The sequence below is a fragment of the Panicum virgatum genome, chromosome 3K, assembly GCF_016808335.1.
Source record: "Panicum virgatum strain AP13 chromosome 3K, P.virgatum_v5, whole genome shotgun sequence".
Taxonomy (NCBI): domain Eukaryota; kingdom Viridiplantae; phylum Streptophyta; class Magnoliopsida; order Poales; family Poaceae; genus Panicum; species Panicum virgatum.
This window is the reverse complement of record NC_053138.1, coordinates 333,611-361,410: the sequence shown is the minus strand read 5'-3', so window position 1 is coordinate 361,410 and position 27,800 is coordinate 333,611. Positions and strand designations below refer to the sequence as shown.

At 49.2% G+C, this 27,800-nt stretch overlaps 2 protein-coding genes across 2 annotated transcripts; both read right to left on the bottom strand.

Annotated features, from left to right (window-relative positions):
- Positions 1 to 181: 181 nt before the first annotated feature.
- LOC120700299 (F-box/LRR-repeat protein 3-like) lies at positions 182 to 16,730 on the bottom strand. The gene is made up of 5 exons (XM_039984529.1): positions 15,985 to 16,730; positions 15,367 to 15,495; positions 2,003 to 2,107; positions 1,706 to 1,914; positions 182 to 251 (listed from the first exon to the last, which is right to left on the bottom strand). Exons 1-5 carry the CDS (start codon positions 16,657 to 16,659, stop codon positions 182 to 184), a joined length of 1,188 nt encoding a protein of 395 aa, XP_039840463.1. The 5' UTR covers positions 16,660 to 16,730.
- A 4,010-nt stretch (positions 16,731 to 20,740) lies between these two features.
- On the bottom strand, positions 20,741 to 24,044 carry LOC120696513. The gene is made up of 3 exons (XM_039979445.1): positions 23,164 to 24,044; positions 21,907 to 21,982; positions 20,741 to 21,086 (listed from the first exon to the last, which is right to left on the bottom strand). Exons 1-2 carry the CDS (start codon positions 23,989 to 23,991, stop codon positions 21,935 to 21,937), a joined length of 876 nt encoding a protein of 291 aa, XP_039835379.1. The 5' UTR covers positions 23,992 to 24,044; the 3' UTR covers positions 20,741 to 21,086; positions 21,907 to 21,934.
- Between the last annotated feature and the right edge of the window lie 3,756 nt (positions 24,045 to 27,800).

Genomic DNA, 27,800 nt, shown 5'->3' with positions numbered 1-27,800 from the left:
GGATATACTCATCTAGTGTACAGCATCAGCATACCTCCGCTCAAACTAAAGTATTTCCACAGTACCACACCAATTACACTACAAAATTTTAAGCTTGTGACTGTTGCTTCCCATAACGACGCCAATCAAGAATGCATCCATTGCCACGACGAATGCCCTTCCTTCCCACAATCGCTACACTTCAGGCCTTCTCATCGTACAAGCACATCTTGTGACTGTTGCTTCCATACATCACAAGGTTCCACCTCAACCTGCACAAGACAACACCTATTATTAGAAACTTTGGCGTTCACAGGTTTGTAATTTCACTAAACACAATTCCATTCAACACGAACGCTTATAAGATGTAGGACCGAGAAATGCGACCAGAGGGGAGGGTGAATGGGAGCCTTCGAAAATTATCGCGATCAAAAACTTCGGCTCACAATTCAAGAGTGCACCCCAACCCCAGAGTTCTAGGCGATGTGCAGAGTAGCTACAAGGAAGCTACACTAACACAAAACAAGCCTAGGAACCAAAGCGATCAAGTGCGGAAGCAATTGCACGAAAGCAGTGCAAGAACCAAGCAAGGTATATATCATCGGTTGATCCGACGCACACGTTTGAACGACGTCGGTTCAACCGGTGATACAGAGCCTGCAGCAAACAACCAGTGAGCACCGTTGAACCGACGCTGGGTTTTGAACCTCGTCGGTTAAACCGGTGATCGAACGTCGGTTAAACCGATAAAATCGCAAACTCACGTCGGTGCAGTTGTCCAGAGGATCAACAAAATGCACCAAACCAAGCAATGAACACCGGTTAAACCGATGCTCAAAAACCTCGAGCGTCGGTGCAGTTGTCCAGAGAGACAACAAAACCAAAGTAAATGAACGCCGGTTTGATCCGACGTAGGCAAAACCCTATACGTCGGTCAACGCCCAAAACTACAAACCAAATTAGTAACGCCGGTTAAACCGACGTCGGGGAGATCAAAGCACCGGTGCAATCACACAAAACCCCAAAAACCCTAACCCGTGACAAAAGCACTCACCGGTTGATCCGATGCTCAGGAACGCCAGCGTCGGTTCAACCGGCGTTAAGGAAAAATCCTGCCCGAGCGCAGAACCTCTGTTTTCTTCTCGGATCAATCCAAAACTCAAAGTTTAAGGGATCAAATCAAGTCCAAACCCTACCAAATTTTGTAGGCATGATCACAAAGGGCTTGTGAACATGTCCACGCAAGGAATTGACAAATCACTTCATGGTTTGGGAGGAATCGCAGGTTTAGTGATCAAGAACGGGGTTTTCTGAAAAACGTGAAAAGCTCAAGAACTGAGATCCTGACGAGCTCGTGATTTCCAGAAGATTTCCACTCGGCAAGAAGGTTTAGAATCACGTCAATGAGCTCAAAGAACTACACCAATCTCACACTTCATGATCCAACAGACGAAATCACAAATTGTCACAACCAAAACATGAAGCACATGAGATTGAAAACTTACTCCAATTCCCAGTGGGCACAAGGAGGGATGGCTCCTTTCCCACGAAAATCCAGTACAAGATCTTCACAAATCCATGGCTAAAATCCTACCTAGAAGAGAGAAGGGAGGAAGAACCAGGAGGGAGGAGAGGAGGGCGGCTGGCTCTATACTTCTTTTCTGTCCAGCACCAAACAACCCAGGGAGGGCGCCTCCCTCTTTTACTAGCCAGGCCAGCTGCCCACCACTTTTCCTTTCTCTCCAAGCCATCCTCTAAAACTAGACTACCCCTAAGTGCTGCTACTCCAGAGCACTTGCTCAGACTTAGCTCCCTGATAGAAACACAAGAGCTTCCAATGCCTTTTAGTCCATCAGCCATGAATTTGCAGCCTTCCAGCTTCAGCGTCCGCAGTTTAGTAATCTTTTGGAGGCTTCTCCCCATAGAAGGAGTAACCTGCAACAAGAGGGATGTAAATTAAGCTGCAAGGGCTCAAGTCATGCCCATATGATACAACAATAAGACTAGATGATTAGCTACTTACAGGACAGCAGTACGAAAGATTCAGTTCCAATAGATTCGGTATTGACTTCACCATCGACGAAACTCCCACATCAGTGACATTCTGACAATGAGACATATCAAGAACCTACATCGGTGCAAACATGCAAGGTCAGTAAGCAGAGTTTTGTGCTACTATCGAACACATGTTGAGGAACGAGAGTACTCTATTCTGTTTGTGATGAGTGAATTGTCAACCGTGCGGTGTGATCGTGCGCTTGGTCTTTGGATTGCAGTTACACAGGCGTCGAGTGTCGACGGGGAGCTGCCGTGGAGGTGCTGTGACCGATGGACCGTGCGGTGGACGGTGGTGAAGGGCAGCCGGGACCGGAGCCCGGACCGGGCGGCAGCTGTGGCGTCCACTCCTGAATCGAGGGCGCAAGCGGCGACAGAAGGCGGGTTTCTTGGTTTGTGCCACAAAACCAAGGAGGCGGACGGCGGTTGAAGACGCCAAGTCGTGGAGGTGACGGGCGTCGGTCTCGGGACTGGCGGAGGCGACGGGCGTCGACGGCGTCTAGGGCCTCGCTGCGGGCGAGGAGGTGACGGGCGTCGGGCGGCGTCTAGGGCCGTCAGAAAGCCAAGGCGGGAACGGCGTCTAGGGCCACGGTGTGGAGGCGGGAATCTTCCCGCGCGTGAGGTTTTGGCGGTTTTCTCAAAACTGGCCACCTACCCGGGTTTCGGGACCCTCCAAAACCGCGGACCGGATCTGGAAGGTTCGCATGAGAGCCTTCTTGCAGAGCATGGGAGCCGAGGTCTGGGAAATTACCAAGAACCAGCTTTACGAGATGCTTGCTGTTCGGACCACACCTCTCCAGGTGACCCCGCACGAGGCTAACGCCAAGGCCGTCAATGCCTTGTTCGCTGGCGTTTCTCGTGCGGAGTTCTCACGCGTCCAGGGTTTTCAGGAAGCCCACAAAATTTAGACGTGCCTTGAGAACTACCACGAGTGTACACCTCAGGTGAAGGCCAGACTGTTCGAGACTCATCGGCGTGAGTACGAGAACTTCACACAGGAGCCGGGTGAGAGCATTGACTTGATGTTCAGTTGTTTTCAGTCGATTGTGAACAAGGTCAATGCGAACAGATCTGCTGGTGCCCTTGAGTACACAGAGCATGAGAAGGCTCTCAAGTTGCTCTACGCACTTGACCGCTCTGTGTGGGATCTCAAGGTGAACACGATCATTGAGTCTGCAGGTTATGAGACTCTGACCGTGAACGAGCTTTTCAGCAAGCTCAAGGCCACGGAGGTGGATAACCAGACACGAGCCAAGCTCAATGGTGCCCCTCCTTCCAAGAGCGTCGCTCTTGTGACTGGCCCAGGTGGATCGAGCTCTAACGCTAACTCTGTTCTTGGCTTTTCTCTTGCCTCTTTGCCTTCTGTTTCAGATGAGCAGCTAGAGACGCTAGGCGACGACGACTTGTGCCTCCTCATCAGCAAGTTCCAGTGCGTCTACCACAACAGGCAGAGGAAGAAGAACCCTGGGTGCTACAACTGCGGCGATCTGAACCACTTCATCGCCGATTGTCCCAAGAAGTCCGGCGGTGGCCAGAACAACTCCTTCGACTACTATCGCCACCGCGACCGCGACGAGGGAGGCTCCAACAAGGAGCGTCGGCGCCACAAGCACCGCAGTCGTGACCGGGGAGGACGCTTCGACAAGGAGTCGCTCAAGAAGAGCTTCCAGTACAAGGCCAAGAAGTGGGACAAGGCCTTCCTGGCGCAGCTCAGCGACCTTGACAAGAGCTCTGACACCGACCGCTCTTCTTCACCGACCTCCGACGACGATGACAAGAAGAAGAAGAAGCGGGACAAGGAAGCCACCGGCTTCATCGGCCTTTGCTTGGCGGCCGGTCGGCGCAAGAGCTTCTGCACCATGGCGGGCGAAACCGATGGTGCTCGTGCATCTTCGGGTGGACATGCTACACCGACGCACTCCGGCTCTTCTCCTGGATCCGAGAGCGATTCAGAGGTAAACTCCACGATCGACCTGCTTGATACAGAGGTTAGGGAGTTGTACGCCGCTCTCGACAACCAGAAGAGGCTGCTTAAGGAAGCAGCTAGAGAGCGTAGAAAGCTTAGGGCTGAGCTGGCTTGTGCTAGGGAGAAATCTAGTGAGGATGAGTGCACTGGTTGCATATCTCACATGAATGATCTTGTTGCTCTCCGTGCCAAGCATGATGAGAATGTCGCAAACTTAGATGTTGCTAAGACTTCGCTTTCTGACGTGTCTCACGAGCTAGCCAAGGCAAAGCATGAGCTTGAACTTGTCAAGGACGCTCCCATTGTTAGTAATGTGCTTGAATGCGATGAGTGTCCTATCTTCAAGTCTGATCTAGCTTCTTTGCAGTCCAAGTTTGCTACTGTTGTTTGTGAACTAGAGGAGCTTAGATCTAGGCCTGCTTTGCTTGGTGCTTGTAAGCTTTGTCCCACGCTTAGGTCGGAGCTAGAGGAGAAGAACGCTTTGATCAAGTCTTTTGGAAAGACTAAGGTCGTAGAGTCTAGCCCACCTATTGACTGCTCTGTTTGCCCTGGTTTGATTGCTGATTTAGATAGTCTTGCGGTAGAGAAAGCCAATTTGGAGAATGAGAACACATACCTTAGGGCGATTCTAAGTTGGGTTTCTAGCAGTGAGCCGCAGTTGGGCATGATGATTAAGCAGTTCAAGCGTGGTGATGGGTTTGGGGTCGGTTACACATACACAAAGTCAGACTTTGACAGGTTGTATGGTAAGATTGGCAAGGCTGCTGGAAACACTGCTAGCACGGGCACACAGCCTTCGCTTGTTGACCCCGCGGATGGTGTGCTTAAAGAACCACCGAAAGCACCTCCGCAGAAGCAGGTTTGGGTTCCAAAGCCCAATGCGCTGAGGAACCCCCTCGACACACTCCCTGCTGCCACAGCCCAGGTTGCCCAGAAGAAGAGGGCTGCTCCTCCCCATCCGTAGGCTAGGCCTCTACCTCCCAAGCGTGAGGTGAGGTACCACTACGAGTTCTGTGACAGGGAAGGTGTAACACCCCTGTGTTAATCGTCTCGCTAATCACGAGTTAACTCGCTAATCGTGGACTCAAATTCGTCGTTAACGCTAATCGTGTTTGCTTAGTAAACATCTACTTAGCTGTGTTCGATCTCGTTTTTGTCCTTGATCTGAGCTCCAAATCAACTTCCGCCCAAAATGAAAGTTGTAGATCTTTTAATCCTCTCCAACTTTTATTTTGGCCAAATTTCAAGTTGTTATATGAAATTTGGAGTTTTATTTGGTCAAAAATCGAGTTAGAAATCGTCAACGAGTGAGCAGAGGAACTGCAGTGCTCGGCACTGTGCACGCCCGCGCCCATACCGGCGACTGAACGCCGGCGAGCGACTCCACGCGTCGTTCATCCCGGCGATCCTCGTCGTCCGAGCGCCGCTCTTCTCCTCGCTAGGTCGAGAGGCTTCCAGTGCAATCCATCCTGTTCCCCTTCCTCGCGCAGCAAGCGGACTGAGCGAACCCTAGCTCCTCACGCGCAGCGCCGGCCGTCGTTCATCGCCCGGCCGTCGTTCCTTGCGCCCTGATCCTCCCGAACCTCGTTCCACCTTGCCCTTCACCTCCTCCGCCTCATCCCGTGCCTGATTGAGTTGTTTCCCGGCCGAATCGGCCTAGCACCGAGCTCCAGACCGCGGCCACCATTGTCGACCTCCGTCAAGCTCCGCTCCGAGCTTCGCCCCTCACGACGACGACCCCCTTCCGGCCTTCCTCCGCGCAAAATCGATCCACGGTGAGCTCGGCCGCAACCCTATCTCACTCCCCGACCCTCTCCCCACCCTAATCCGCGGCCGCCGCCGTCGGAGCGCCGCCGCGCCACCGCGGACGCGCTGAGCGCCGCCTGCGCACGTCGCCGGGCCTCCCTGCCCCCGCTCGCGGGCCACCGCCGCACGCCCCGCAGCCGCTCAGCCCCACTGAAGCCTGCGCCGCCCCATCCCGCCGCCTCTTGGCCTTGCCGCGGCCGGAACGCCATTCGCCGCCGCCGCCCGTGGCTGTGCGCCTTCCGCCCTGGGCTGAGTGGCTGTCCGCCCTTCCGCCATGTATCCCGGCCGCCCTGGGCGCTCCGCTCGGCCCCGCCGCAGCGCCGCTGGCCGGCCCCGCCGGCGGGGAGCGCCGCCGCGGGCTGCGCCTGGCCGCGCGCCGCCCGTGCGCGCAAAGCAGAGGAGGGGGGCGAGCCTGGGTCCCTGGCAAGTGGGGCCCGGCTGTCAGCCCCCCCTTTTACCTTTTATGTTTCAGTTTTATTCTTTATTTCGGCTGAAAGTTCATAATTGCGTAGAAAATTACAGAAAAATGTGAAAAATGCCAAACAAATTTTGTTAGGTTTCTAAAATCACAAGCTTCTGAGGAAAAATACTTGTGCCTGTGTTTTGTCACTTTTGCTGTGGTGAAAATTCAGTTTGCTTTAAACCTAGTTTAATTATTGTAGGTAGTTCCATGGCTCTAAAAAGTATGAAAAATTTGCAGTAGCTTACTCTTGGTATGTGTGGTTCACTGAAAAAGTTTCAGGTGCATAACCTTTGAGCACGTTTGTAGAGCTATTATTGCTTGTTTTCCTTTTCTAGGGCTAAAAGAAATGCTTTTCTTCGTCTGCAAGTGTTAATATTTTAGTTACGCACCTCGTTTCAGCAGCTTTCTTGTTATCAAAGTTTAGCTAATAGATCTCTGTGGCGTGTTAAGTTTTGATCTTTAATTAGTTCCTAGCTTCATTTTATTTCCTTTATCCTTTTTGTAATTGATTAATTTCATGCATGTGTACCTTAACAAAATAAACTCCGGTTTTAATCCTTGCTGCTCTAAGCAAAGTCAGTAGTTGTTTTTGAAAGAAAACACTTCAGGCTAAATGTTTGAACTTTGGTTTTCGCATCGTAAGCACGTATGCATTGCACCATATCCTAACTGTTGCATGTTATATTTTATTCGTGTAGACGCTACGAACGAAGCTGTCCACGAGCTGATCGTTGAGCCGGTCCAGGAGCCACGATCAGGAGCGCAGCAGGAAGACGCCGTTGAGCACGCCCCCGGAGACCTAGTTAACCCCGCTGACCTGCAAGGCAAGCCCCGGAGCATAACCATAATTTAAATTTATTCAATGTTTATTTAAGTATTGTGCATGTATGTTCTAGGAGTTGAATGGAACCATAGTATGCATGTTTCCCTAAGTACCGTGGGCCTATACTAGTAAGCAGGTGTCGATAGAAATGCTTTGCTAAATAGGTTTTCGGTAGAAGTCGAGTGATTGCTGTCACTCGCGAGTTTAGGATCTTGATCCCTTAGCCTTGGCTTTGAAATGTTTTGTTGAGTAAGAGAATTGGAGACCGGGCGGAAGTGAGTTGGATTAATGGTATTGAATGGTTGAAAAGAAATCTCCGCCTGTGTCGATTGAGGACCGTTCCGTTGTTGGCAGTGATGACTGAGTTTGAACAGTACTAACCACATGCCGGAAGTAGGAGGTAGTCGAAACCGGTAAGCTAATTACCTGATTTGCAACGATACTTTGAATCGTGACCTGCTACTCTGGGAGTGGAATGATGGCGGGTGTGGGAGTGTATGTCGCCTCCTAGTTCTCTGGGAGTTCGCTGTGAGGGACCCTTCACCCGGGTTTTGGCAGGCGTGATTCAGACGTCGGGGTGATGATGGGAACAGTTGACGTGTGTGGCCCGACGGGGTTTACGCGTGTCGTGTGAGTTAGGTCCACCTTGCAAGGTTAAATCGGATCGATTCGCCGTCTCTCTCGGTTAAGAGAACCTTGGTCACTTTGTCACATCGTAGTAAGAAGTTGAATTGAAAACGGGATGGAAAAGACTGGTTTGGAAGTTACTAAAAGATAATCTGTTCCACCATGTGTGTTTTAGATGAATAGGCGAACTTCGTAATACTTGGTATACTAAATGGAGCTAAAATATTGAAAGTAAGGATTCACTTCTAGCAGCTTTTCAGTAAAAGAACTCCAGAGCCAAAAAGCTTTGCATGTCTAGGTAATGGGCTAAGTATACCCAGAGTCGGGTAAGCCTTGCTGAGTATTAGTATACTCAGGGTTGTTGTTGTAACCCTTCTGAGCAGGTTGTGTCCCTGCGGACTTCGAGGAGATCTGTGCGTCCTGGATTGGACAGCCGCTTCTTACAGGTTGGACCGTCGAGTGGGCCCCGTCTTCCCCGTGAAGATTGGGCAGGTTGGCGTCACATCGGTGGGCAGGATGTGGAGCTCACCTTTTATCGTCGTCGTAGCTATCGTATTGTATTTCGAACTCAGTTTTAAACTTCCGCTGTGCGTTTGAACTCTGTTGTTTGTATTTAAGACTTTTATGTAAAACTGGTGTTGTAAATTAATTTGAAGATTTTTGTATGCGGGTAACACCTGTGCTCGTCTTCGTACGGGTCTAAGTGCAATTGTGATCCTGGAGTACAGTAGTTTAATCGGGATTTTACCCGACAGCCTGTCAGGTTACACCGTTTTAAGTGCACAGTAACTGGATTAAGTATTAAGATGATGGTTAGTGCATTTAAGCCGGTTTAATTTGGACGGTGCTGTTACAGAAGGTCACCTGGAGGAGTTTTGCTTCAGGAGGAAGCGGGCTGTGAGGAGAGAGCAGGAGAGACGGAACGCGGACATGTACTCTGCTCGGGTGCATGATCCTTCTCGGTGTGGTGATAGGCGAGATGCTAGGGCGCGCCGTGTAGGTGGAGGTCAGGGAGACGGTGGTGGTTACCGTGCTCCAGCGGGTGGTCGCTTTGCCGGTCGTGCTCCTAGTCGTTTTCAGTACAGCTATGGATCACGGGACCGAGGCTTTGGAGGAGGTCTTGAGGCTCCACGCTTTCCTCGCGGTGGTGTTCGTCAGTCACGCGGTAGACGGGACGGGGGATACGCTTTATCTGATTTTGCTAACCCTTCTGTAGAGCAAATGGCTCGACACTGGTTTGCTTCTCACTTTGCTACCCCCAGTGTTGAGACATTTGCTCACCCTTTGTCTCACTACTGATGTGCAGGTCGGAGGCTTAGAGAACAGGTGGATCATGGACTCCGGTTGTTCGCGCCACATGATCGGAAATGACAAATGGTTCTCCAGCCTCACCCCGATGCGCTCAAAGGAGTACATTGTGTTCGGGGATAATGGAAGAGGAAAGGTACGTGGACTTGGCGTTGTTCGAGTTTCTGATCGCTTTACCCTAAGAGAAGTTGCTTTGGTTTCGAATCTTGGCTTTAATTTGCTCTCTGTTTCGCAACTTCTTGATGAGGGGTTTGAGGTTCGCTTCAAGGAGGGTTGCTCGCGTGTTTTGGATTCCAGGGGAGATTTGGTTTGCCGGATTACACCTCGCGATCGAGTGTTCTTGGTTGACTTCTCTGGAACTCCTTTGGGCCCTTCTCATTGCTTGATGGCTGGTCCTTCTTCTGATTTGTGGAAGTGGCATAGGAGACTTGGACATTTGAGCTTCGATTTGTTGTCGAGACTAAGCTCACTTGGCCTGATCCGAGGATTGCCCAAATTGAAGTTTGAAAAGGACCTTGTTTGCCATCCGTGTCGCCACGGGAAGATGATTGCCACTTCACATCCGCATGTTAATCAGTTGATGATCTCTCACCCTGGAGAGTTGCTACACATGGACACTGTCGGTCCTTCTCGGGTAATGTCTGTTGGTGGGAAGTGGTATGTTCTTGTGATCGTGGACGACTTTTCTCGCTATTCTTGGGTCTTTTTCATGAGAACCAAGGAGGAGGCTTTCGAGTTTGTTCGAGACTTGATCTTGAGGTTGAAAAACGAGCTACCCCAGGCCATGAGAGCGATTCGCAGTGATAATGGCATAGAATTCAAAAACGCTCGTTTTGACGCCTTTTGCAGTGATCAAGGGCTTGAACACCAGTATTCTTCTCCCTACACTCCATAGCAGAATAGAGTTGTAGAGCGGAAGAATCGGACGATGGTTGAGATGGCGAGGACGATGCTCGATGAGCATAGGACTCCTCGCAAATACTGGGCTGAGGCGGTTAACACCGCTTGTTACGTGTCCAACTGCATTTTCTTGCGTGCTTTCATGCACAGGACTTCTTATGAGTTGCAGTTTGGACGCCAGCCCCGTGTTGACCATCTCAGAGTTTTCGGTTGCCGGTATTTTGTGCTGAAAGATGGAAATCTTGATAAGTTTGAGTCTCGCTCATCTGACGGTGTCTTTCTCGGTTATGCTTCTCACACTAGAGCGTACCGTGTGCTGATTATTGATACTAACATCGTCAGAGAGACTTGTGAAGTCACTTTCGACGAGACTGCACCGTGCAATTCTTCTGTCTTTGAAGTTGCAGGAGATGATGAGCTCGGCACCTCCATCTTTGAAGATGAGGAGGAAGAAGCTGCAGATGGCGAGGCTGAGGCTACCACGCGTGCTGTGGACCCAGCTATCTCTGCTATGAGCTCGGACAATGATGACGGCCCCGATCCGACTACGTCTACTTCACGGGGGCTGTTCGAGGAGGTGACTCAGGCTTCACCAGTTGCACCTGAGGAGACACCAGCTTTGGTTGAGGAGGAGGCGACTTCGACACGGAAAGCACCGCGACACATTCAGCGTTGCCATCCACCTCAACAGATGCTAGGTGATCTCAACGAGCGAGTCACCAGGTCCAAGGTAACAAGTATCGCTGGCTTTGCTCATTCAGCGTTTGTTGCCTCTTTTGAGCCCGAAGATATTGGACACGCTCTTTCTGATTCTAATTGGGTCAATGCCATGCATGAGAAACTTGAAAATTTTGAAAGAAACCAAGTTTGGGTTATAGTCGAGCCTCCACCTGCTTGTAATCCCATCGGAACGAAGTGGGTTTTCAAAAACAAGCAGGGTGAGGATGGTTTGGTTGTTCGGAACAAGGCTCGTCTTGTTGCCCAGGGGTTTTGTCAAAAAGAGGGTATTGATTTTGAGGAAACTTTTGCCCCTGTTGCTCGTTTGGAAGCTATTCGAATCTTTCTTGCATTTGCTGCTTTCAAAGGTTTTAAGGTTTTCCAAATGGATGTTAAATCTTCCTTCTTGAATGGCTTTATTGAAGAAGAGATTTATGTGAAGCAACCCCCTGGTTTCGAAAATCCCAAGTTTCCAAACCGTTTTTATAAACTTCAGAAAGCTCTTTACGGTTTGAAACAGGTACCTAGAGCTTGGTATGATAGATTGAAAACATTTTTGCTGGCTCAGGGCTTTAAAATGGGATATGTTGATAAAACTTTGTTCCTCATGCGATCTGGCACTGATTTTCTTTTAGTTCAGATATACGTGGATGATATTATCTTTGGTGGCTCTTCTCACGCTCTTGTCTCCAAGTTTTCTGAGTAGATGTCCAGGGAGTTCGAGATGAGCATGATGGGTGAGTTGCAGTTCTTCCTCGGGCTGCAGATCAAGCAAACTCCTCAGGGCACTTTTGTCCATCAAGCCAAGTACACTAGAGACTTGCTGCGGAAGTTCGACATGAGTGACTTGTCTCCTCAGCCGACTCCGATCAGCACATCTACAGCGCTTGATGAGGACTTGGACGGCGAGGTGGTGGACCAGAAGGAGTACAGGAGCATGATCGGCTCTCTCCTGTACCTGATGGCGACGCGACCTGACATCCAGTTCGGCGTCTGCCTCTGCGCGCGGTATCAGGCTTCGCCGCGCACCTCCCACAGGCAGGTGGTGAAACGCATCTTCAGGTATCTAAAATTCACCCCTGAATTTGGTCTTTGGTATTCTGCGGATTCTTCTCTGGTTTTGGTGGGCTTTTCTGATGCCGATTTCGGTGGGTGCCGCTTGGATCGCAAGTCAACATCCGGCACTTGTCAATTTCTCGGTACATCTTTGGTGTCTTGGTCCTCTCGCAAGCAGGCTAGTGTAGCGCTTTCTTCCACAGAAGCTGAGTATGCTTCCGCTGCTAGCTGCTGCTCCCAGATACTTTGGATGAAACAAACCTTGCAGGATTATGGCTTGAGTTTCGGTAAGGTTCCCATCTTTGTAGACAACATGTCAGCCATTAGCATTGTAAAGAACCCTATCCTACACTCCAGAACTAAGCACATAGATATCCGATTCCATTTCCTGCGAGATAACCATGAGAGAGGACACATAGATCTGATCCATGTCCCTTCAGAGAGGCAAACCGCAGATATTCTCACCAAACCGCTTGAACAGGACACCTTTGCTCGCTTGCGAGGGGAACTTGGGGTTTGTTACCCCTTTTGATTGCTGACTTTTCTTTGGTTAGCTTTGTATATTTTATTTGCTTCTCTTTGTTTTCTAGGTTTGGTAGTTGCATTGTGCATATGCATTGTACATGTCTGCATTTTGCATTGTCTCACTTACACTAGCATTCTTGTATACATTGCTATGATCTTCTAGTGCCTGCTAGTGTGAGTTGATAAACTTGATCATGTATACCTTGCTCCACTGTGTATATGACATCATCTGAGTTAAGCTATTTTGATTTCAAAATCTGAAAACATGATCACCCTGTCTTGGCTACTAGCATGCTAGGGCGTGTTGATATGCTTTGCTTTCTTATTCATGCTAGTGTGCCTTTTCGTTCAGCAATTTATACTTGAAATGATCTAAATCTGATAAAATTGTTTGAACTGTTCTTGAAATGGAGTGAAAAGATCCAGGTGGGATTGCTTGTCGCACTGATCGAGCTTTCGGGACGGCTCACTTTGCACTTGCGAGAACCCGGGCAAGGCTGTGCATGACTGAAATGAGTGCTTTAAGCTTCTGGTTGTCTTTGACATAGGATTGGCCTCGTTGCTAAGTAAAGCATGACAAGCTTTTAACCCCTGGCATTAAGAATTGATTGCTATAAATTTGATTGAAAAATGAATGTTGGCAACTAGTTTTGACTGAGTTTGGCTCACCTGTATGAGTTTGAGTAGCACTGCTTTCCATTTCCTACTTGTTAGTGCTAGATCATGGGTGATGCTTTTATTTCTCCTAGACTGAACTTGCCTAGCTCTAGATTGATTTGATATACCCTGTTGAGCTAGATGCAGGTCTTGTTTGTGGATGCACACGTGCTTGTGACTAGATGTTGCTCATATCCTTGTATCCCTGAATGCTTTCACTTACACCTCCTGCATTGCATTCATTGCATAGCATCTGTTCAGGGGGAGTTTCAGCTTCAGGGGGAGCTTTAGGTCTTTTTAGACTTGATGTGTGCATGTGCCAACAAGGGGGAGAATTTTGAGAGAAGTGATCGAACAAGGGGGAGACTTGTTTGATTTTTGAAAAACCTGTTGTGCACAGGGCTTTGAGAGTGCATCATTTTGGGAGAGCTGCACTTGTGAGAGGGAAAAGCTTTGCTTGAGGAGTTTCTGCTTTGTTCTTGGCTCCGGGTTTTCCTCGTTTTCCCTCTGCTTCTTGCATGACTGCGTCGAGCGTTACCTCTGTCATTGAGGGGTCATGTTTTGGCTTTTGATCGATTGCGTCGAGCCTTTGCCCTTGTCTTAGGGGATCGATCTTTGCTTGAGTAAGTGACTGTTCTTGCCTTTCTGAGCCTTTCGTCACTTGCTTGAGTTCTTCTCTTTCGTGCTTCTTTGTTCTTCTTTGGTTTCACTTCTCTTGGTTCGTTTGTGGTGTGTTGACAATGCACTCATCAAGGGGGAGATTGAGGAACGAGAGTACTCTATCCTGCTTGTGATGAGTGAATTGTCAACCGTGCGGTGTGATCGTGCGCTTGGTCTTTGGATTGCAGGTACACGGGCGTCGAGTGTCGACGGGGAGATGCCGTGGAGGTGCTGTGACCGATGGACCGTGCGGTGGACGGCGGTGAAGGGCAGCCGGGACCGGAGCTCGGACCGGGCGGCAGCTGTGGCGTCCACTCCTGGATCGAGGGCGCAAGCGGCGACAGAAGGCGGGTTTCTTGGTTTGCGCCACAAAACCAAGGTGGCGGACGGCGGTTGAAGACGCCAAGTTGTGGAGGTGACGGGCGTCGGTCTCGGAACTGGCGGAGGCAACGGGCGTCGACGGCGTCTCGGGCCTCGCTGCGGGCGAGGAGGTGACGGGCGTCGGGCGGTGTCTAGGGCCATCAGAAGGCCGAGGCGGGAACGGCGTCTTGGGCCACGGCGTGGAGGCGGGAATCTTCCCGCGCGTGAGGTTTTGGCGGTTTTCTCAAAACCGGCCACCTACCCGGGTTTCGCGGACCATCCAAAACCGCGGACCGGATCTTCGTCGATGTGGCGGCATCGCAGCAAAGACTTCGAGTCGAAGAAAGAAGCTCCGCCGTCGATCGAAGCTGTACAGCAGGGTGCTGCTGACACGACCGGTCTGACCGGTCCGCTGGACTGGTCTGGCCGCAGCAGCCGGGTATAAAAACCCCCACCAGCCCGTGGCTGGTTGAGTCTCTTGAGTCTTTTGTTTTCTCTGGGTTTTTCCTTCTCCCAGCCTCTGCTCTAGGTTAGGGCCAAGGACTCCAACGCAAAGAGAGTTTAGATTATAGCTATTCTCTTCAATCTAGTGGATGGATGATGGGCGGATGGCTCTAGCCTTTGTATAGGTGAATTCCTCTGAGTTTAATGGATGAAATTTGTTTGAGATTCACTTGTGTGTGCTGAGCATCTCGTCCTCCCCTTCTTTCTTGCGTTTTGGGTTTAATTCTCCTCTTTTGGTGTGTTTCTTGTTTGGAGGAGACCAACCCTTGAATTCGTGATTTGATGGACTCTTTGTGACGATTCTAATCCTTCTAGCCGAGTGCTAAACCTACTGGAATCGAGAGTTCTCACGAATTGGCGATTTTGTGTTCTTGAGAAAACCCCAATCCTCTTTGATCTTTCCTCGATTTCTCTCGATCCGTGAATCTTTTGGGTCAGATCCTTTGGGGATATGTTCACGGGGTAGTTACGAAGTTTTCCTCTAAGTTTCATCGAATTTGGACTTCGTTTTCTCAAGATTTGCCTTTTGAAGCTTTGGTCTCGGGCTGTCTGGAAGGGACCGGTCTGACCGGTCTCTGAAACCGGTCTGGATTTTTGAATTCCAGCCCGACCGGTCTGACTGGTCTGTGCTAGCGGTCAGACCGGTCTGACTCAGTGTGCTGCAGTTTGTGGAGTTTTTCCAGTTTTGCTTCCGCGAAGTTTTCTATGGTGTGCTATTGTGAGATAGCTTGTTCATAGCTATTCTCACATACCCTAGGTGTAGGGTTTGCGGTGATTTTGAGATATAGGCCGACGGATCGATTTCGGAAGAAATTTTGATCGGCTCCCATTCACCCCCCTCTGGTCGCCGGTTTCGGTCCCTCACATGTTTTAGTACAGCATGATTAGTTCAGAACTTCAGATCAAGCATCTAGCCATCTACAGAGTTCAGAACCTAATATTGTCAACATGACTACTCACCTGTAGTGATTTACTGCACTCTTTGTCAAGACTGCCAAGAGCGTCATCATCAATTCCAATACACCCAACCAGTGTCAACACCTGGAGATTGGGTAGCTTCATGATGGCAAGAAAGCTCTCTTTTGTGATCTGCAAGAATGAATGCAAGATATGTTTCCATGAGTTGAGCACGGTATGATAGGTGCGTCTGGTACTCACGGGTGTTGAAGAGAAACTGAATCTATGGCCACACGAAATGTTTCCATTAGTTGAGCACGGTATGATAGGTGCGTCTGGTAGTCACGGCAATGGATGGATCTATGGCCACACAAAATGTAGAGATGGGAAGACAAAATAAAACTGGGTACCAAAACTTGTGATCCTTTTTGTTGCATAGATCAATTGCTATGTATCGATAAGAGCAGTTGCAGATCAAGAAACTATACATACACTGCTGTGCTGTGGTCCAATCCCCTAAGCGCTAACTGAAGCCAGTAGATTTAGCAAAACAAGTACTTTTAGTCCAATGGATTAAGAGGGGAGATCCCAGATCCCATGGCTTGAAATCAAGAAAATCACTGTAGGAGGAATCACACAAAGTAGAAAGGGTGAAGAAATGAAGAAAGCTGCGGCACTCACCATGGTGTAGGAGATATCCAGGGTGGTGAGTTTCCTGCACTTGAGGGCGAGGAGGTGGAGCCCCATATCCGTGACCCCCAGGCACCACTTGAGCGAGAGTTCCCTGAGGTCGGGGCAGCCGATGGCGACGCAGACAAGCCCCATGTCGGTGAGTGGCTTGCAGCGCGAGAGAGACAGCCTCCGGAGGCTCCGCATCCGCGCCACCTCGGCCGCGGCGGCGTCCCCAAGATGGACCCCATTGGAGAGGTCGAGGTCGGCGAGGTCCGGGCATGCCCCGGCAAGCGCGGCGAGGCCCGCAGTGCCGAACCCCCTGGAGCGGGAGAGGTCGAGGGCGCGGATGGATGATCCGGAGGGGACGGCGGCGAGGGCGGCGTCGGGGACGCGCGCGCAGAGGGAGAGGTCGAGGCGGGAGGCGGAGGGGTAGCGGGCGAGCGCGGCCGGGAGGAGGTGGGCGCGGAGCGAGCGGAGGAGGCGGCGGTGGTGGGACTCGGCGGCGTGGCAGGCGCGGGAGGCGAGGGCGAAGGACTTGAGCGCACGCGGGTCGGCGGCGGCGACGCGGTCGAGGACGTGGAAGAGGAGCTCGTCGGCGAGCGAGTCCAGAGGGGGCGCGGTGGTGGTGGGGGGCAGGGAGAGGCGGCGGCGCTTGTTGTGGCAGTGGGCTGCGGCGGCGGCCATGGGCTATTGATCTTTGTGGTCTGAATCAGGTGAGGAATGGAGGCGGTGAATGATGGCCGGCGAGTAGTACGCAACAAGAATAACTAACCACAAGACAGGGGAGTGATGACGATAATGCCCCTGGAACGTGGTGCTCTCTGGGCGCGGCGGGTTGCTCGTGTGTTTTCCATGTTTGCCCCCAGGATCCTGCATGCTGGTCGGCAATCAGCGCCAGCGGGGATATTACGGGAAATTGACAGAAGGTATGGGAATCTGATTGGAGAGAAGGTACGGTACGGAGGGCGTACCTGCGGGGGCAGAAATGGAATTTAATTCCTGGAGGAAGGTGGAGTGGGGAAGGACGATCCGGGGGAGGGGGAGGACGGCATCGTACAGCCTGGTACTACGAAACGCCAAGCCTAAACATACATACCTGGTCACCAACACGTGGGCCCCGCACCTTGGCTGCTGAAATCCCCGGGGACGGCTCTCCGTTCCGTTCCGTTCGTCGTGTCTTTGTCAGCGACACGCAATCCCATACCGCCGTCCGTCGTCTTCTGCGGGTCCACCGTAATTAACCAGGTACTACTAGTACGGACACCATTAGCTACCCACAGTAATAATTAAATTACTCACTCTCAATTCATTTGTGTATTCCTTCGCTTTCTTTCTTTTTACTTTAAGAAGCCTTAATATGTTTTATTCGAGACCATAATAATTGTTTTGATATGTTGGTACTACGCTTACATTTCTGTAGTGCTTATACCGGTGTCGTCTGATAGAGAAAAAAAAAGTAGGACACAAATTATATGCTTCTTTTTGTAGCTACTGCCAGTTCAACTAGGAGGATAGTAGCTGACGATTTGGACAGAGGAAAGGAATGTTAGGTATTTGTCAACAACAGACCTAACTTGGAGATGAGAACATGGTTTTTTTTTACCCACTGGAACCGGTCCGGAAACCGCGGTAACCGGTCAAACCGGTCCGGACCGGTTCCGGTACCGGCCGGTTTTAAATCGTCCCAAATTTAAAATTCAAATTGGAATTCGAAAAAATGAAAAAAATTCTAAAAATACTTCAAGTTGCGACGAATCTAATGGTGTCAAATTTTTTCAAATATTCGTTCATTTAGTATACTTTGCGGGCATTTGAATTTAAACAAAAAAAACGTGTATACAAAAGTATACAAATACAATATAAAATATGTTATACATTGTATTAATGTAAAAGTAGTGCAAAAGGGAGTTGGAGGGTTCATTTAGGCTAAAACATGTTATACAAACATTCAAATTTTGAACTAAAGTGGGTTTTCTGTCGGGTTTTTTTCAACTCCTCGGTTCCACTCAAACCGGACCGGTTTACTGGCCAAACCGGTCGGCTAACCGGTGGAAACCGATTGAACTGGCGCTTTTGAATTTGAATTTGACTGGTTTTTTTCCGATAACTGGTCAAACCGGTTCGGTTTATCGGAACCGGAGGCCGGCGGTTTCAGGCAACCGGTCGGTAAAAAAAACCCTGGATGAGAATGAGAAAGCTCTGCACCGTTCACTCTGTTGGGCATCTAGCAAAGGCATGCATCTTTTTCATGCACATACCTAAACCCTGTCTATTCGGCCTTCTTTTGTGTTCCTTTATTTTAGGATGTACAGTTTGAAACATTGGTTGGCTGACGTTGGTGGTGTGCGGCGTCGTACCTAAAATATTAAGGACCAACGCCTGACCCCACCATGATATGATCCTCTCAGCCTAGTAGTCGCCTTACCCTGATAAGCAAAACCACTCATCTTCATCTCCCTGGGAAGGCTCTATCTGCTTTGCCGACAACATACTCTATATACTATCGGCCCTGGAGAAGGGGCGCTGAGAGGCACATGATGTCCACAGTACGCCACGTGCCCCCCCCCCCCCCCCGCGGAGAGACGCGCGACGCGAGCCGTGGTTTTGCCGCACTGCCTCCACTCGCCTTCCAGTGGGGCCCAGCGGGGGGTCGGATTGGTCGGGCCTCCGCCGCGGGGCCTGGATTGATCGGGCCTCCGCCGGAGCGCGGGCCACGAGGAGGGGCGAGGGGGGAGGAGGCCCGCCCGCTCGCCGCCGGCGAGCTCAATGCGCGAGCAGGGAGGAGGAGGCCCCCCGGCTCGCCGGATTTGGGGAAGGAGGTGGCGGCGGAGGGGCCGAGGCGGTGGTCGCCGCCCCGAATAGAGGGAAGAGGGGCCCTTGCTCCGGCGCGCGCTGCACCCTCTGCCCTCGGGTGGAGCGCCCTCCCCGCGGAGCTCGAAGGAGGAGGCGCCACCAGACGCAAGGAGGGAGGAGGGAGGAGGGGCGGATCTGCGCAGGTGATGGGCGGATCCGGCCGCCGCTGCCACGCTGCGCAGCTCTCCGCCGTCGAGGAGGAGCTGGAGGAGAGGCGGGCCGTCGGCGTGGGAGGGAGGGAGAAGGCGCTCGGGCTCGCGTGCAGGGGGCGGCGGACCTCACGGTGGGCGGATTTGTCCCGGAGGTCGAGCTCTGCGCCAAAGCTTGGGGCCGCCTCGACCACGAGCACAGGCGGCACGAGATGTGGCGAGGCAGGGGAGGCCGGAGCTGAGAGAGAGCAGAGGAGGGGGCGGCGTGATCCAGTCCGGCGCGGCGTAGCGCGCGTTTTGCCTAGTATCATATATATGTGCAAAGTGAAACAAAAAAGAGAAATCAACACCTAAATGGTTAGGGTGGAGCTGTTCATGTCTGATCCACAACCCGAAACTATTCAAGTGCTGATTTTTTTTCCTCCTTGCACAAATCGTTATTCAAACTCAAATTTTACATTTACACAGATAATTGTGTCCTCTGTCAATTCATATTTTTGTTACAATTTTACCTGTACCGGTTCATATGCTATTGTGTTTTATAATACGGTAACACCCATGTACACCAGATATCTTCTCCTGCTTTAGTTGCCAAAGTGCCAAGGCAAGCCTCACCTCTCATTTCACACAGCCTGTCCGGCTGTCCGCCTGCCTTTGTCCCCCTCTCCAAGTTTTTTTTTCTCAATCGAGTGTAGTAGAATAGCAAAACCCCATGAAACTCAAGGGGACAAATAAATAAAAAGGTGCTTTGAGGGTATTAATTATTAAAAGAAGAAAAAAGAGCTGCATAATTTCTTATGTACAAAACACCAAAGTTGGTAATGAAGCCTCACTTTTCATAGAAAGAAAGAACAAAGAAGGCTCCTTGCATTTCTACATGTCAGCTACTTCCTCCATTCCAAATTGTCAGTCGTTTTGACTTTTCTATATATACATCTAGAAAAATGAATGACTAATAATTTAGAATTTAGGATGGATGAAGTATCGTGAAGATAGTGTAGCATTCTGATATATCCTATCCAGTCCACAACCATTTGGCGGCCGTACAGTTGTTATGGAATGAATGGATGGATGATCCGGTCCACTTCACCCACTTGTAAATGCTAGATAAAAAAGATCAGTGATCAAAGAAAAGTAAGGAAGCCGAAATATGGTTTGGACTCATGTATTGCACTGACTTTGAACTTATTAATCAATGGTCAATGGATGGTGCCGTACGAAGGTGCTACGGAGGGAGTTCGAATCCAGAATCCAGGCAAGGCTCCAAGTACGTTGACTTGTCAGATAACGACGACCACTGGTGGTACTCTCACTCGTAGGCAACAGCAATCCAACACATGGTTGGCCTTCCTTCCATTTTGCCCAATTGAGTCATGCTCATCCATCCAGCCCATGATAGATGCTCCCTCCCTCCCTGCGCCTACCACCAGCACTCCAGCAGGCATCGTCTCCACCGCAGCGGCAGCACCCTAGGTACCACCTGTCCTTGGGAGCGTCCTCCCTCCCTGAATCATCAACAATTCACAAGTCCTTTTCAGAGTGGCCACCTTCCCTTCCCTTCCCTTCTCTTTATAAGTTCATTCTTCACACAAAGTCACCGTCCGACCAGGATCTTATTCTGGATAATTCAACTCTCTACTTTACTGTAATAAGCTTCTGTACGGCACAAAATCAAATGAAAAAGCAGCTCTCCTACGTGTTCGAGAAAAAGAAATCAAATGAAAAAAAATATACTGTACTTAACATGAAAGCACAGCATGGAGTGAGCAAACAAAGCTCTTTTCCTCTTTTCTTCAGCAACGACTGATAGGGAAGCTCCAACAATGATTGCATTACACTACACTCATAAGTATATAATACAGATGCTTCATGCATCAAACTTACTGGCACCAACCTGCTCCATCAATGACACCACCACCGCCATACACAAAACCGTTTTTGTCCGACTCCATCCTCAGGCGCCACACACCCAACACACGCACGCGCGGGCACACAACCATCCCTACTCGCTACTCGGTGCATGCCGGGTCCAATGCACACTATCAGCTCCCAACTTGGAGGGACAATCCTCTGGCATCATATACACCTTAGGGCATAACATTAGAAACCCTGCAAACCAGATGGAAACAGCCATCAGCAATTCAGCGCATGATGATGATCATAATGACAACAGGATCCAAAAACTATCAATACTGCTGCTGCCAATGACCACCTGTGCTGCCAATGACAACATGTGCAATGTAGCATATACACAAGTGATGGTATCCAACAAAAAAAAAAAACTAACCACCATGCCCAGCTACCACACAACAAAATGAGTTGGAATCTTAACACGCAATGCACTGTTTCCAATGCTTAAGCTTAACGGCTTAACACAACACATATAGCAGTGATGAATACAGGAACAGCTACAACCATGAGGACTAACTCCAGAACAGCAAAACACCATCACACAACTGAACTATGGGAGCTTCATAGGCAGTGCAGTTAAGATCAAGGAGAGAACCTTGATCAGCTCCAGGTAGCTTGGTGTGCAATGAAACGGATTAACATTCACAGGCTAGCACACCAAGAGAGTGGTGACCTAAAGCTTTTTCAGACAGCATAGCTGATGCTTCATGTTTCTTAGCTAGTTAGCTTTAGAATAATGTAAATCAGCAACAGGCTACTTTACTAGCCCATGTTTCTATGTATTCCTATCCACAGTATTAATATGAGGGCAGTGCCCCTCCCATTTCCCATATAAAAAAAAAGAATGTTATGGTTATCTTCAGAATCATTTGATTACTGTACCAAAAGCAGTCAGTCACAAAGTAAGGTCACATAAAAAACAATATATGAGTAAAACTTGGAACTATTAATGAACAATTCAAGCCATTTCAAATCTGCATGACATAATAAGAAGAACCCCTCAACTTGCGATACATACCTTAATAAGACCAAGAAACACTATGGTCCTATTCCATTCCTGCACATTTGAACCTCAGCAGCAGGTTCCGATTTTCCTACAAAAATAATATGAACAAAATTTAACAAAATCAACTTCAGAAAGCAATTCAATGATAGAGCGAAAGAAACATATTATCAATAACTGATGAACATATATCCTTTATCGGCTAATTAACAACTGAGGAAGCAGTGGGGGAAAAAGGTTTGATATAGAGGATAAGGGCCTGAAATTTTTGATGCAACTGAGTACATCTTTTCATGGGAAGTCGTTCCAATAGAAACCTGTAGAGAGAAACACCTATTGTAGTCTCTGAATTTGACTCCTGCTAAATAGGTCCTAAGGAGCCTAGCTTATGGGGTAATTTAACAGGTGCCAAATGTTACACAGGGGTCCGTCAATGTAACAAACCAAACAGAGATTTACATGCTAAGAGTCTGAAACTCCAAGTCACAATCTACTACATTAGCTTGCCATGAAAAATAAAAGCTGCATGCCTACATAATTGTTTTACTACAAACTCCGGCTGCTATCACTAGACAATTAGTTTATGGTGCTCCAAGATTGGAAGACAAAGATAGTACAGAACTATGCAATGACCTTATCGTATTATCGGATTTTTGGGTCATTCTTATTGCACATGCTGGAATGAAAAGCCTGCTCCTCTGTGCTCCAAATTTTTGTTATTGATTGTTGATGTTTGTTTCCATGTGCGATCAATGAGATAATAAATATAAGATTGTAAGAGTTCTCACTCGTGGATGGAAAGAAAAAGTAAAAATATGCAAGACCTGCCTAATAAATAGTGCCCCTTAGCCTGCTAGGGATAGTTCGATACAAATACACACAACTAGTTTGAAATAGGGAGTGCATGGGAGAGTTGAGCCAATCCCCCAAGAATGCTGAGGGGAATCCATAACCGACTTCTGTTAGATGTCAGCATCCGATGTTACACAACACTTTAAGCAACCGTAATGGATATAGTTACGGTCAATCCCAGCAAAATCATTTGTTGAATGCAGATGCAAGCAACTAATCAAGGTGTGTATAGGTTTCCTGCGTCGACCAAAAATCCACAATGCGAGAACCAGGAAAGAAACTACTACAAATTCTCAGTCCCTCTGTTGAACCATTCACAATGCGACAACCGCAGTTCTGCAGGAGAATCAATTTAGAGATGAGCAGTAACAGCATACTAGTAGATAGGAATTGCAGGATCTGAGAAACAGACTTAGAGACCTGCTCGAGAACACGGATATTGCTCTTCTCCACCTCCCTGGCGAGCTTCTCCAGCTTCCTGAGCATCCCTGCATACATGTCATCCATCTCCGCCGCCTGCCCTGCCGCAGAGCCCAGGATCCCTTGCAGCCTCCCGATCCCGAACCCGTCGACCATTTCATCGACCGCCTTGCTCTCTCCGAGGGTCGTGTGAGCGTGACCTGCGGGCGCAGGCGAGGATGGCAGGCAGGGCATGGGAGACTGTGGGGAGAAGGCGTGGTACTGGTCCCTGAATCCGGGGCCGACGTTGACGACGGTGAGCGAGGCCGGGACGAGGCGGGAGGCGAGGAGGAGGAAGGCGCGGTAGTCGTAGGAGTGGGTGGAGAAATTGGGGGAGGCGGAGGGGGAGACGAGGATGAAGAGGAGGGGGTGGGCGGTGATGAGGGTCTTGGAGAGGGAGTGGGCGAGGGCGAGCTCGCGCATGGAGGGGCGGAGCGCGGTGCGACGGCGGGAGGAGAAGAAGCCGACGGCGGCGCCCGCTGACGCGGAGGAGGGATCCGAGGAGGAGGGGGGATGGAATCGGCCGAGGGGATCTGAGAGGGAGGAGGGGTGGGAGAGCGAGCAGTGGCTGGAGACGGAGATGGTGAGCGCGGGGGCGGGCGGGGCGGCGGCGGCGAGGTCGTCGTAGTCGGAGAGGGAGGCCGGCGGCGCCGGGAGGTGGGACGCGCGGCCGAAGAGGAGGCCGTCGCAGTCGCCAGTGGCGGCGGCGCAGCGGTGGAGGAGCGCGGCGAGGGCGGCGCCGGAGATGGAGAGGTTGGGCAGCGCGGCGTCCCCGTCGCGGAGCGCCATCGGAACGATCGATCTGTCGTGGTCTACAGTCTTACTGGTATGGAAGGAAGGGGATACTACTGCCCTGCCAAAAACCAAACAAAAAGGGAAGGGAAAGGGAATGCCATGCGTTGGATACGAGTAATTTCCATATTTGCCATCGAATACGTCACTTTTTTTACATTAAATTCGAAGTCCTTTCAAAATATGACACCGAGCGTGCGAATTCTTTCGAAATGGGGATTTCAGCTCATTTTCATAATTTTGCGAATTTTGTTGATGTTTTCTTTTTTCTAAGCATATGAAGTACCCATTTTACCCCTGACCCTATCCCTTGACAATCGATTGGATCGAATGTTTTCTGCCTTTTCCTCCCGTGCTCTCCACTCTCCCCGTCTCGCGAGTTCTTCCCGCCACTACCCCCTGCAGGCCGCTCGCCGGTGCTGTCCCCTGCAGGCTGCTCGCTTGTCAACGCCCCCCCTCAGGCCACTCCTCAGCGCTGCCCCTGCTTGCCGCTCGCCGCCGCCACCCCCTACAGGCCGCGCGCTGTCACCGGGCGCTCCCGCCGGCGACCGCCTCCGCCGCGCACGTGGGGAGCGGCCGACGCAGAGGAGAGGGCGCGACGCTAGAAGGAGGCGGATGACGAGGAGGCGGAGAGGCGGTGGAAGGAGTTGAACCGGTAGATCGCATCTCAAAAGGCGCTCTCCGTCATCCTACGACGCGAGGCCACCAAGGCCGTCCTCGACAAGCGCAAGCCCAGCAAAGGGACCCGCCGCCGCCTCCCCCGCATCATCCTCAAGACCCTCCACGACCATGTCGCCGCCCTCCGCTGGGATTCCTCCCTCAGGGTCCTGCTCCGGCCGGGGGGGGGGAGGGGGGAGGGGCTGGCTGCGGCCGGTGGCGGCCGGTCAGCTGGAGCCGGGCCGAGACCGGCAGGGCGAGCTTGGGAGAGCAGGATGAACACGAGAGAGATGAGAACATGGGAGAGAGCCGAACAGAGAAGGGGAACAGATCCAATCGGTCCAAAAAGATAGGGTGATGGTAGAACAGAAACTTTATGTGCCCAAAAAAGAGAGAACATAAATGAAATTTGTGAAATCACACAAATGAGCCGAAATCATAGGTTTTGAAAAAATTCGCATGCTCGGTGTCATATTTTGAAAAACCTGCGAATTTAATGTCAAAAGAGGTGAAGCCTGCGTATTCGATATCAAATATTGAAATTCATCGTTGGATTCGGGAAGAACAAAGAAAAACAACCTTTGAGAGCATGAATTCTTCTAGTTCCTCAAAACAAAGAAGCCAACCCGCACAAATCATCAGGCTGCTTCTGCTTCAGTGAACATCCATCCATACATCTCTATATTTATTGGTCTGCTCAAGCTCAACAGGTGCAGGGAGTACACGCATGGATTATTCTTGTTCCTCAAAGCAAAAGCAGCCATATTTATTAGATCAAAAGGGTGCACAATCTTTTCATCTCCATGCATGGACTTGAGCAGTTCAACTCTAGCTTGTTCATGTACTAATAAAGAGTTTAAATCAACACTTTTGTTGTATGAAGGGATTGTGGTACTAATTTTGGCTGTTGCTGTTGCTAGTACTTGTACTAGTCAAAGAGGAACAGTGCCTTATATGATCGTTCGTACCAGATTTACCTTTTCTTTATCATGCTCACTATATTTTTTTTTGAAGAATAATCTTACTATTACTAATTGGAGGCTCGTTTTGAAGCCTTCAGGTGAAGCCACCTAAGATCCTAGGTGGACAGTCTAAAAAATAGAGAAATCCTACAAATTCTCACAAAAATCAGAAACATCTGGCCATCAATTCGGCAACTCTAATCATAATAGCCATTGGATCTATTATCTTTTTTCATAAATTACCCAACTTTGCCATTATGAAAATAGACTAAAGTAACCCTCTAAACATGTATCTAAATTACCCACCTCTGCCATTATAAAAATAATCTAAAGTAACCCCCTAATGTTTATATAAATTATGCACTTATGCCATTATAAAATAATATCAAATAACCCCTAAATTTTCATATATATTATCCAATGATAAGATAATAAAAGTTAAAATCAACCCCAAATCTGAAACAAAATTATGTTATTATAATAAAATCTTAAAGCGCATCAATATAAAATTCTAAATTACTATTCATATCATTATTAATACATTATTTATGTTATTATTTGTATAAACATATATACTAATCATGAGGTGTTTGCTGCCATATATTCATGTACAAGAGAAGAGATAAGAATACCAATTTTCATGTTGTTCACATAGCTCAAACAAAGTGTTCAATTAAACACATATCAAACTTCAAACATATATGGAGGTGTGATGCAAAGTGAGAAAAATTGTTAGTAACTAAACCTATAATATTTATTACAATTATATAATGATAAATCTGTATCTTTTGTAGTACTGGATTAGAATATTTAATTGATTAAAGAGAACGTGAGATAGATAATTATTAAATATATCTAACTAGCCCGTGTGGGAGCACGGATTGATAGACTAGTAATGCAAATGCTTGCTGAGCATGTACCGCTAGCTAGAAGACATGGATATGCAGATGTGTGCCAAGGCTGTCAACCATGGCAGTGTACAGCCAACTGCCGCAGCACAGAGAGAGAGAGAGGTGGGCAACGAAAAAAAGAGAAGAAAATTGGAATTTTGTCCATATGGGAAACGGATTTTTCTATAGTGCCATAAAAATTGTGGACTTAGCTGGAATACCTTTACGAACGTTGTTCTTCATGCTATAATGTCATTTCAGCTCATTTAACCATTTTTTGAGCTGTACACTTTTGCCCCTACCTCATCTCTCTTATCCTCTACTTATCCGTCGGGAGCTGCTATTCTTCTTGTTTCCTCGACGCGTGCCGCCTCACGGAGCAGTTGGCCAGTGCCCCCCCACCCGCCACCCCTGCTGCCAGCGACCTCCGTCCCTGCTGCGCCGCCATCCCTATTGTGTCGCCCCTGCTACCCGTGGCTGCCACCCCAGGAGCCGCCGTCCCTGTTGCCCTGTCTTGCTGCGTCGCCGTCGGCCATGGGGGTAATGGAGTAACATGAGTTAACGAGAGGAGAGGATAAGAGAGATAGAGGCAGAGGCAAATAGCGTCCATGTAGATCAATAAATTGAGATGCAGATTTTGTGAAATGGTCAAATGAGCTGAAATGACGTTATAGCATGGAGGACAACCTTCATAAAGGCATTCCAGTGAAACCCGCTTCCCATAAGGGCAAAATTCCAATTTTCTCGTAGCTCTTGTGTTGAGTTGGCAGCACCAACTCTTGCTTTGCATGACACAGGTCAAGTCTGTTTATGAAAATTTATTGTGGAGTTCAAACAGAGAAGAGTAGGTCCAGTTCTATTCTGGATCATTATATTTTTAATTTATATTTGGAAAACTGTTGGTTTGTATCACCATTTTTGTTTTTGTTCGATGTTTTAAGTTGGCAGCTTGGTGTGAGGGCTATATATTGTTTTAGGTGCACACAGATTGAGTGGAAATATATTATTTTTTGTTTCGATTCTCAATGAAACAATCCTGGTTTTTGTGCTTACTTTGATTTCTAGGTGTAGAAACAGTACCAACGGTAAATTTTAATGTTGAGAAACTAATCTCAGATGCACAAACTGCTGTGATGTGTGTGACAGATGGATTATTCTACAGAAAAGATATGATGGTTAGAGGAGGATTAATGTGAGCTGTACCACCTATTGCTACCATTGCATTTCTTAAGGTACGGTGATAACTTAGTAAAATTGGGATCTTGAAAAATAAAATAAACATTGATCCATTCGGACA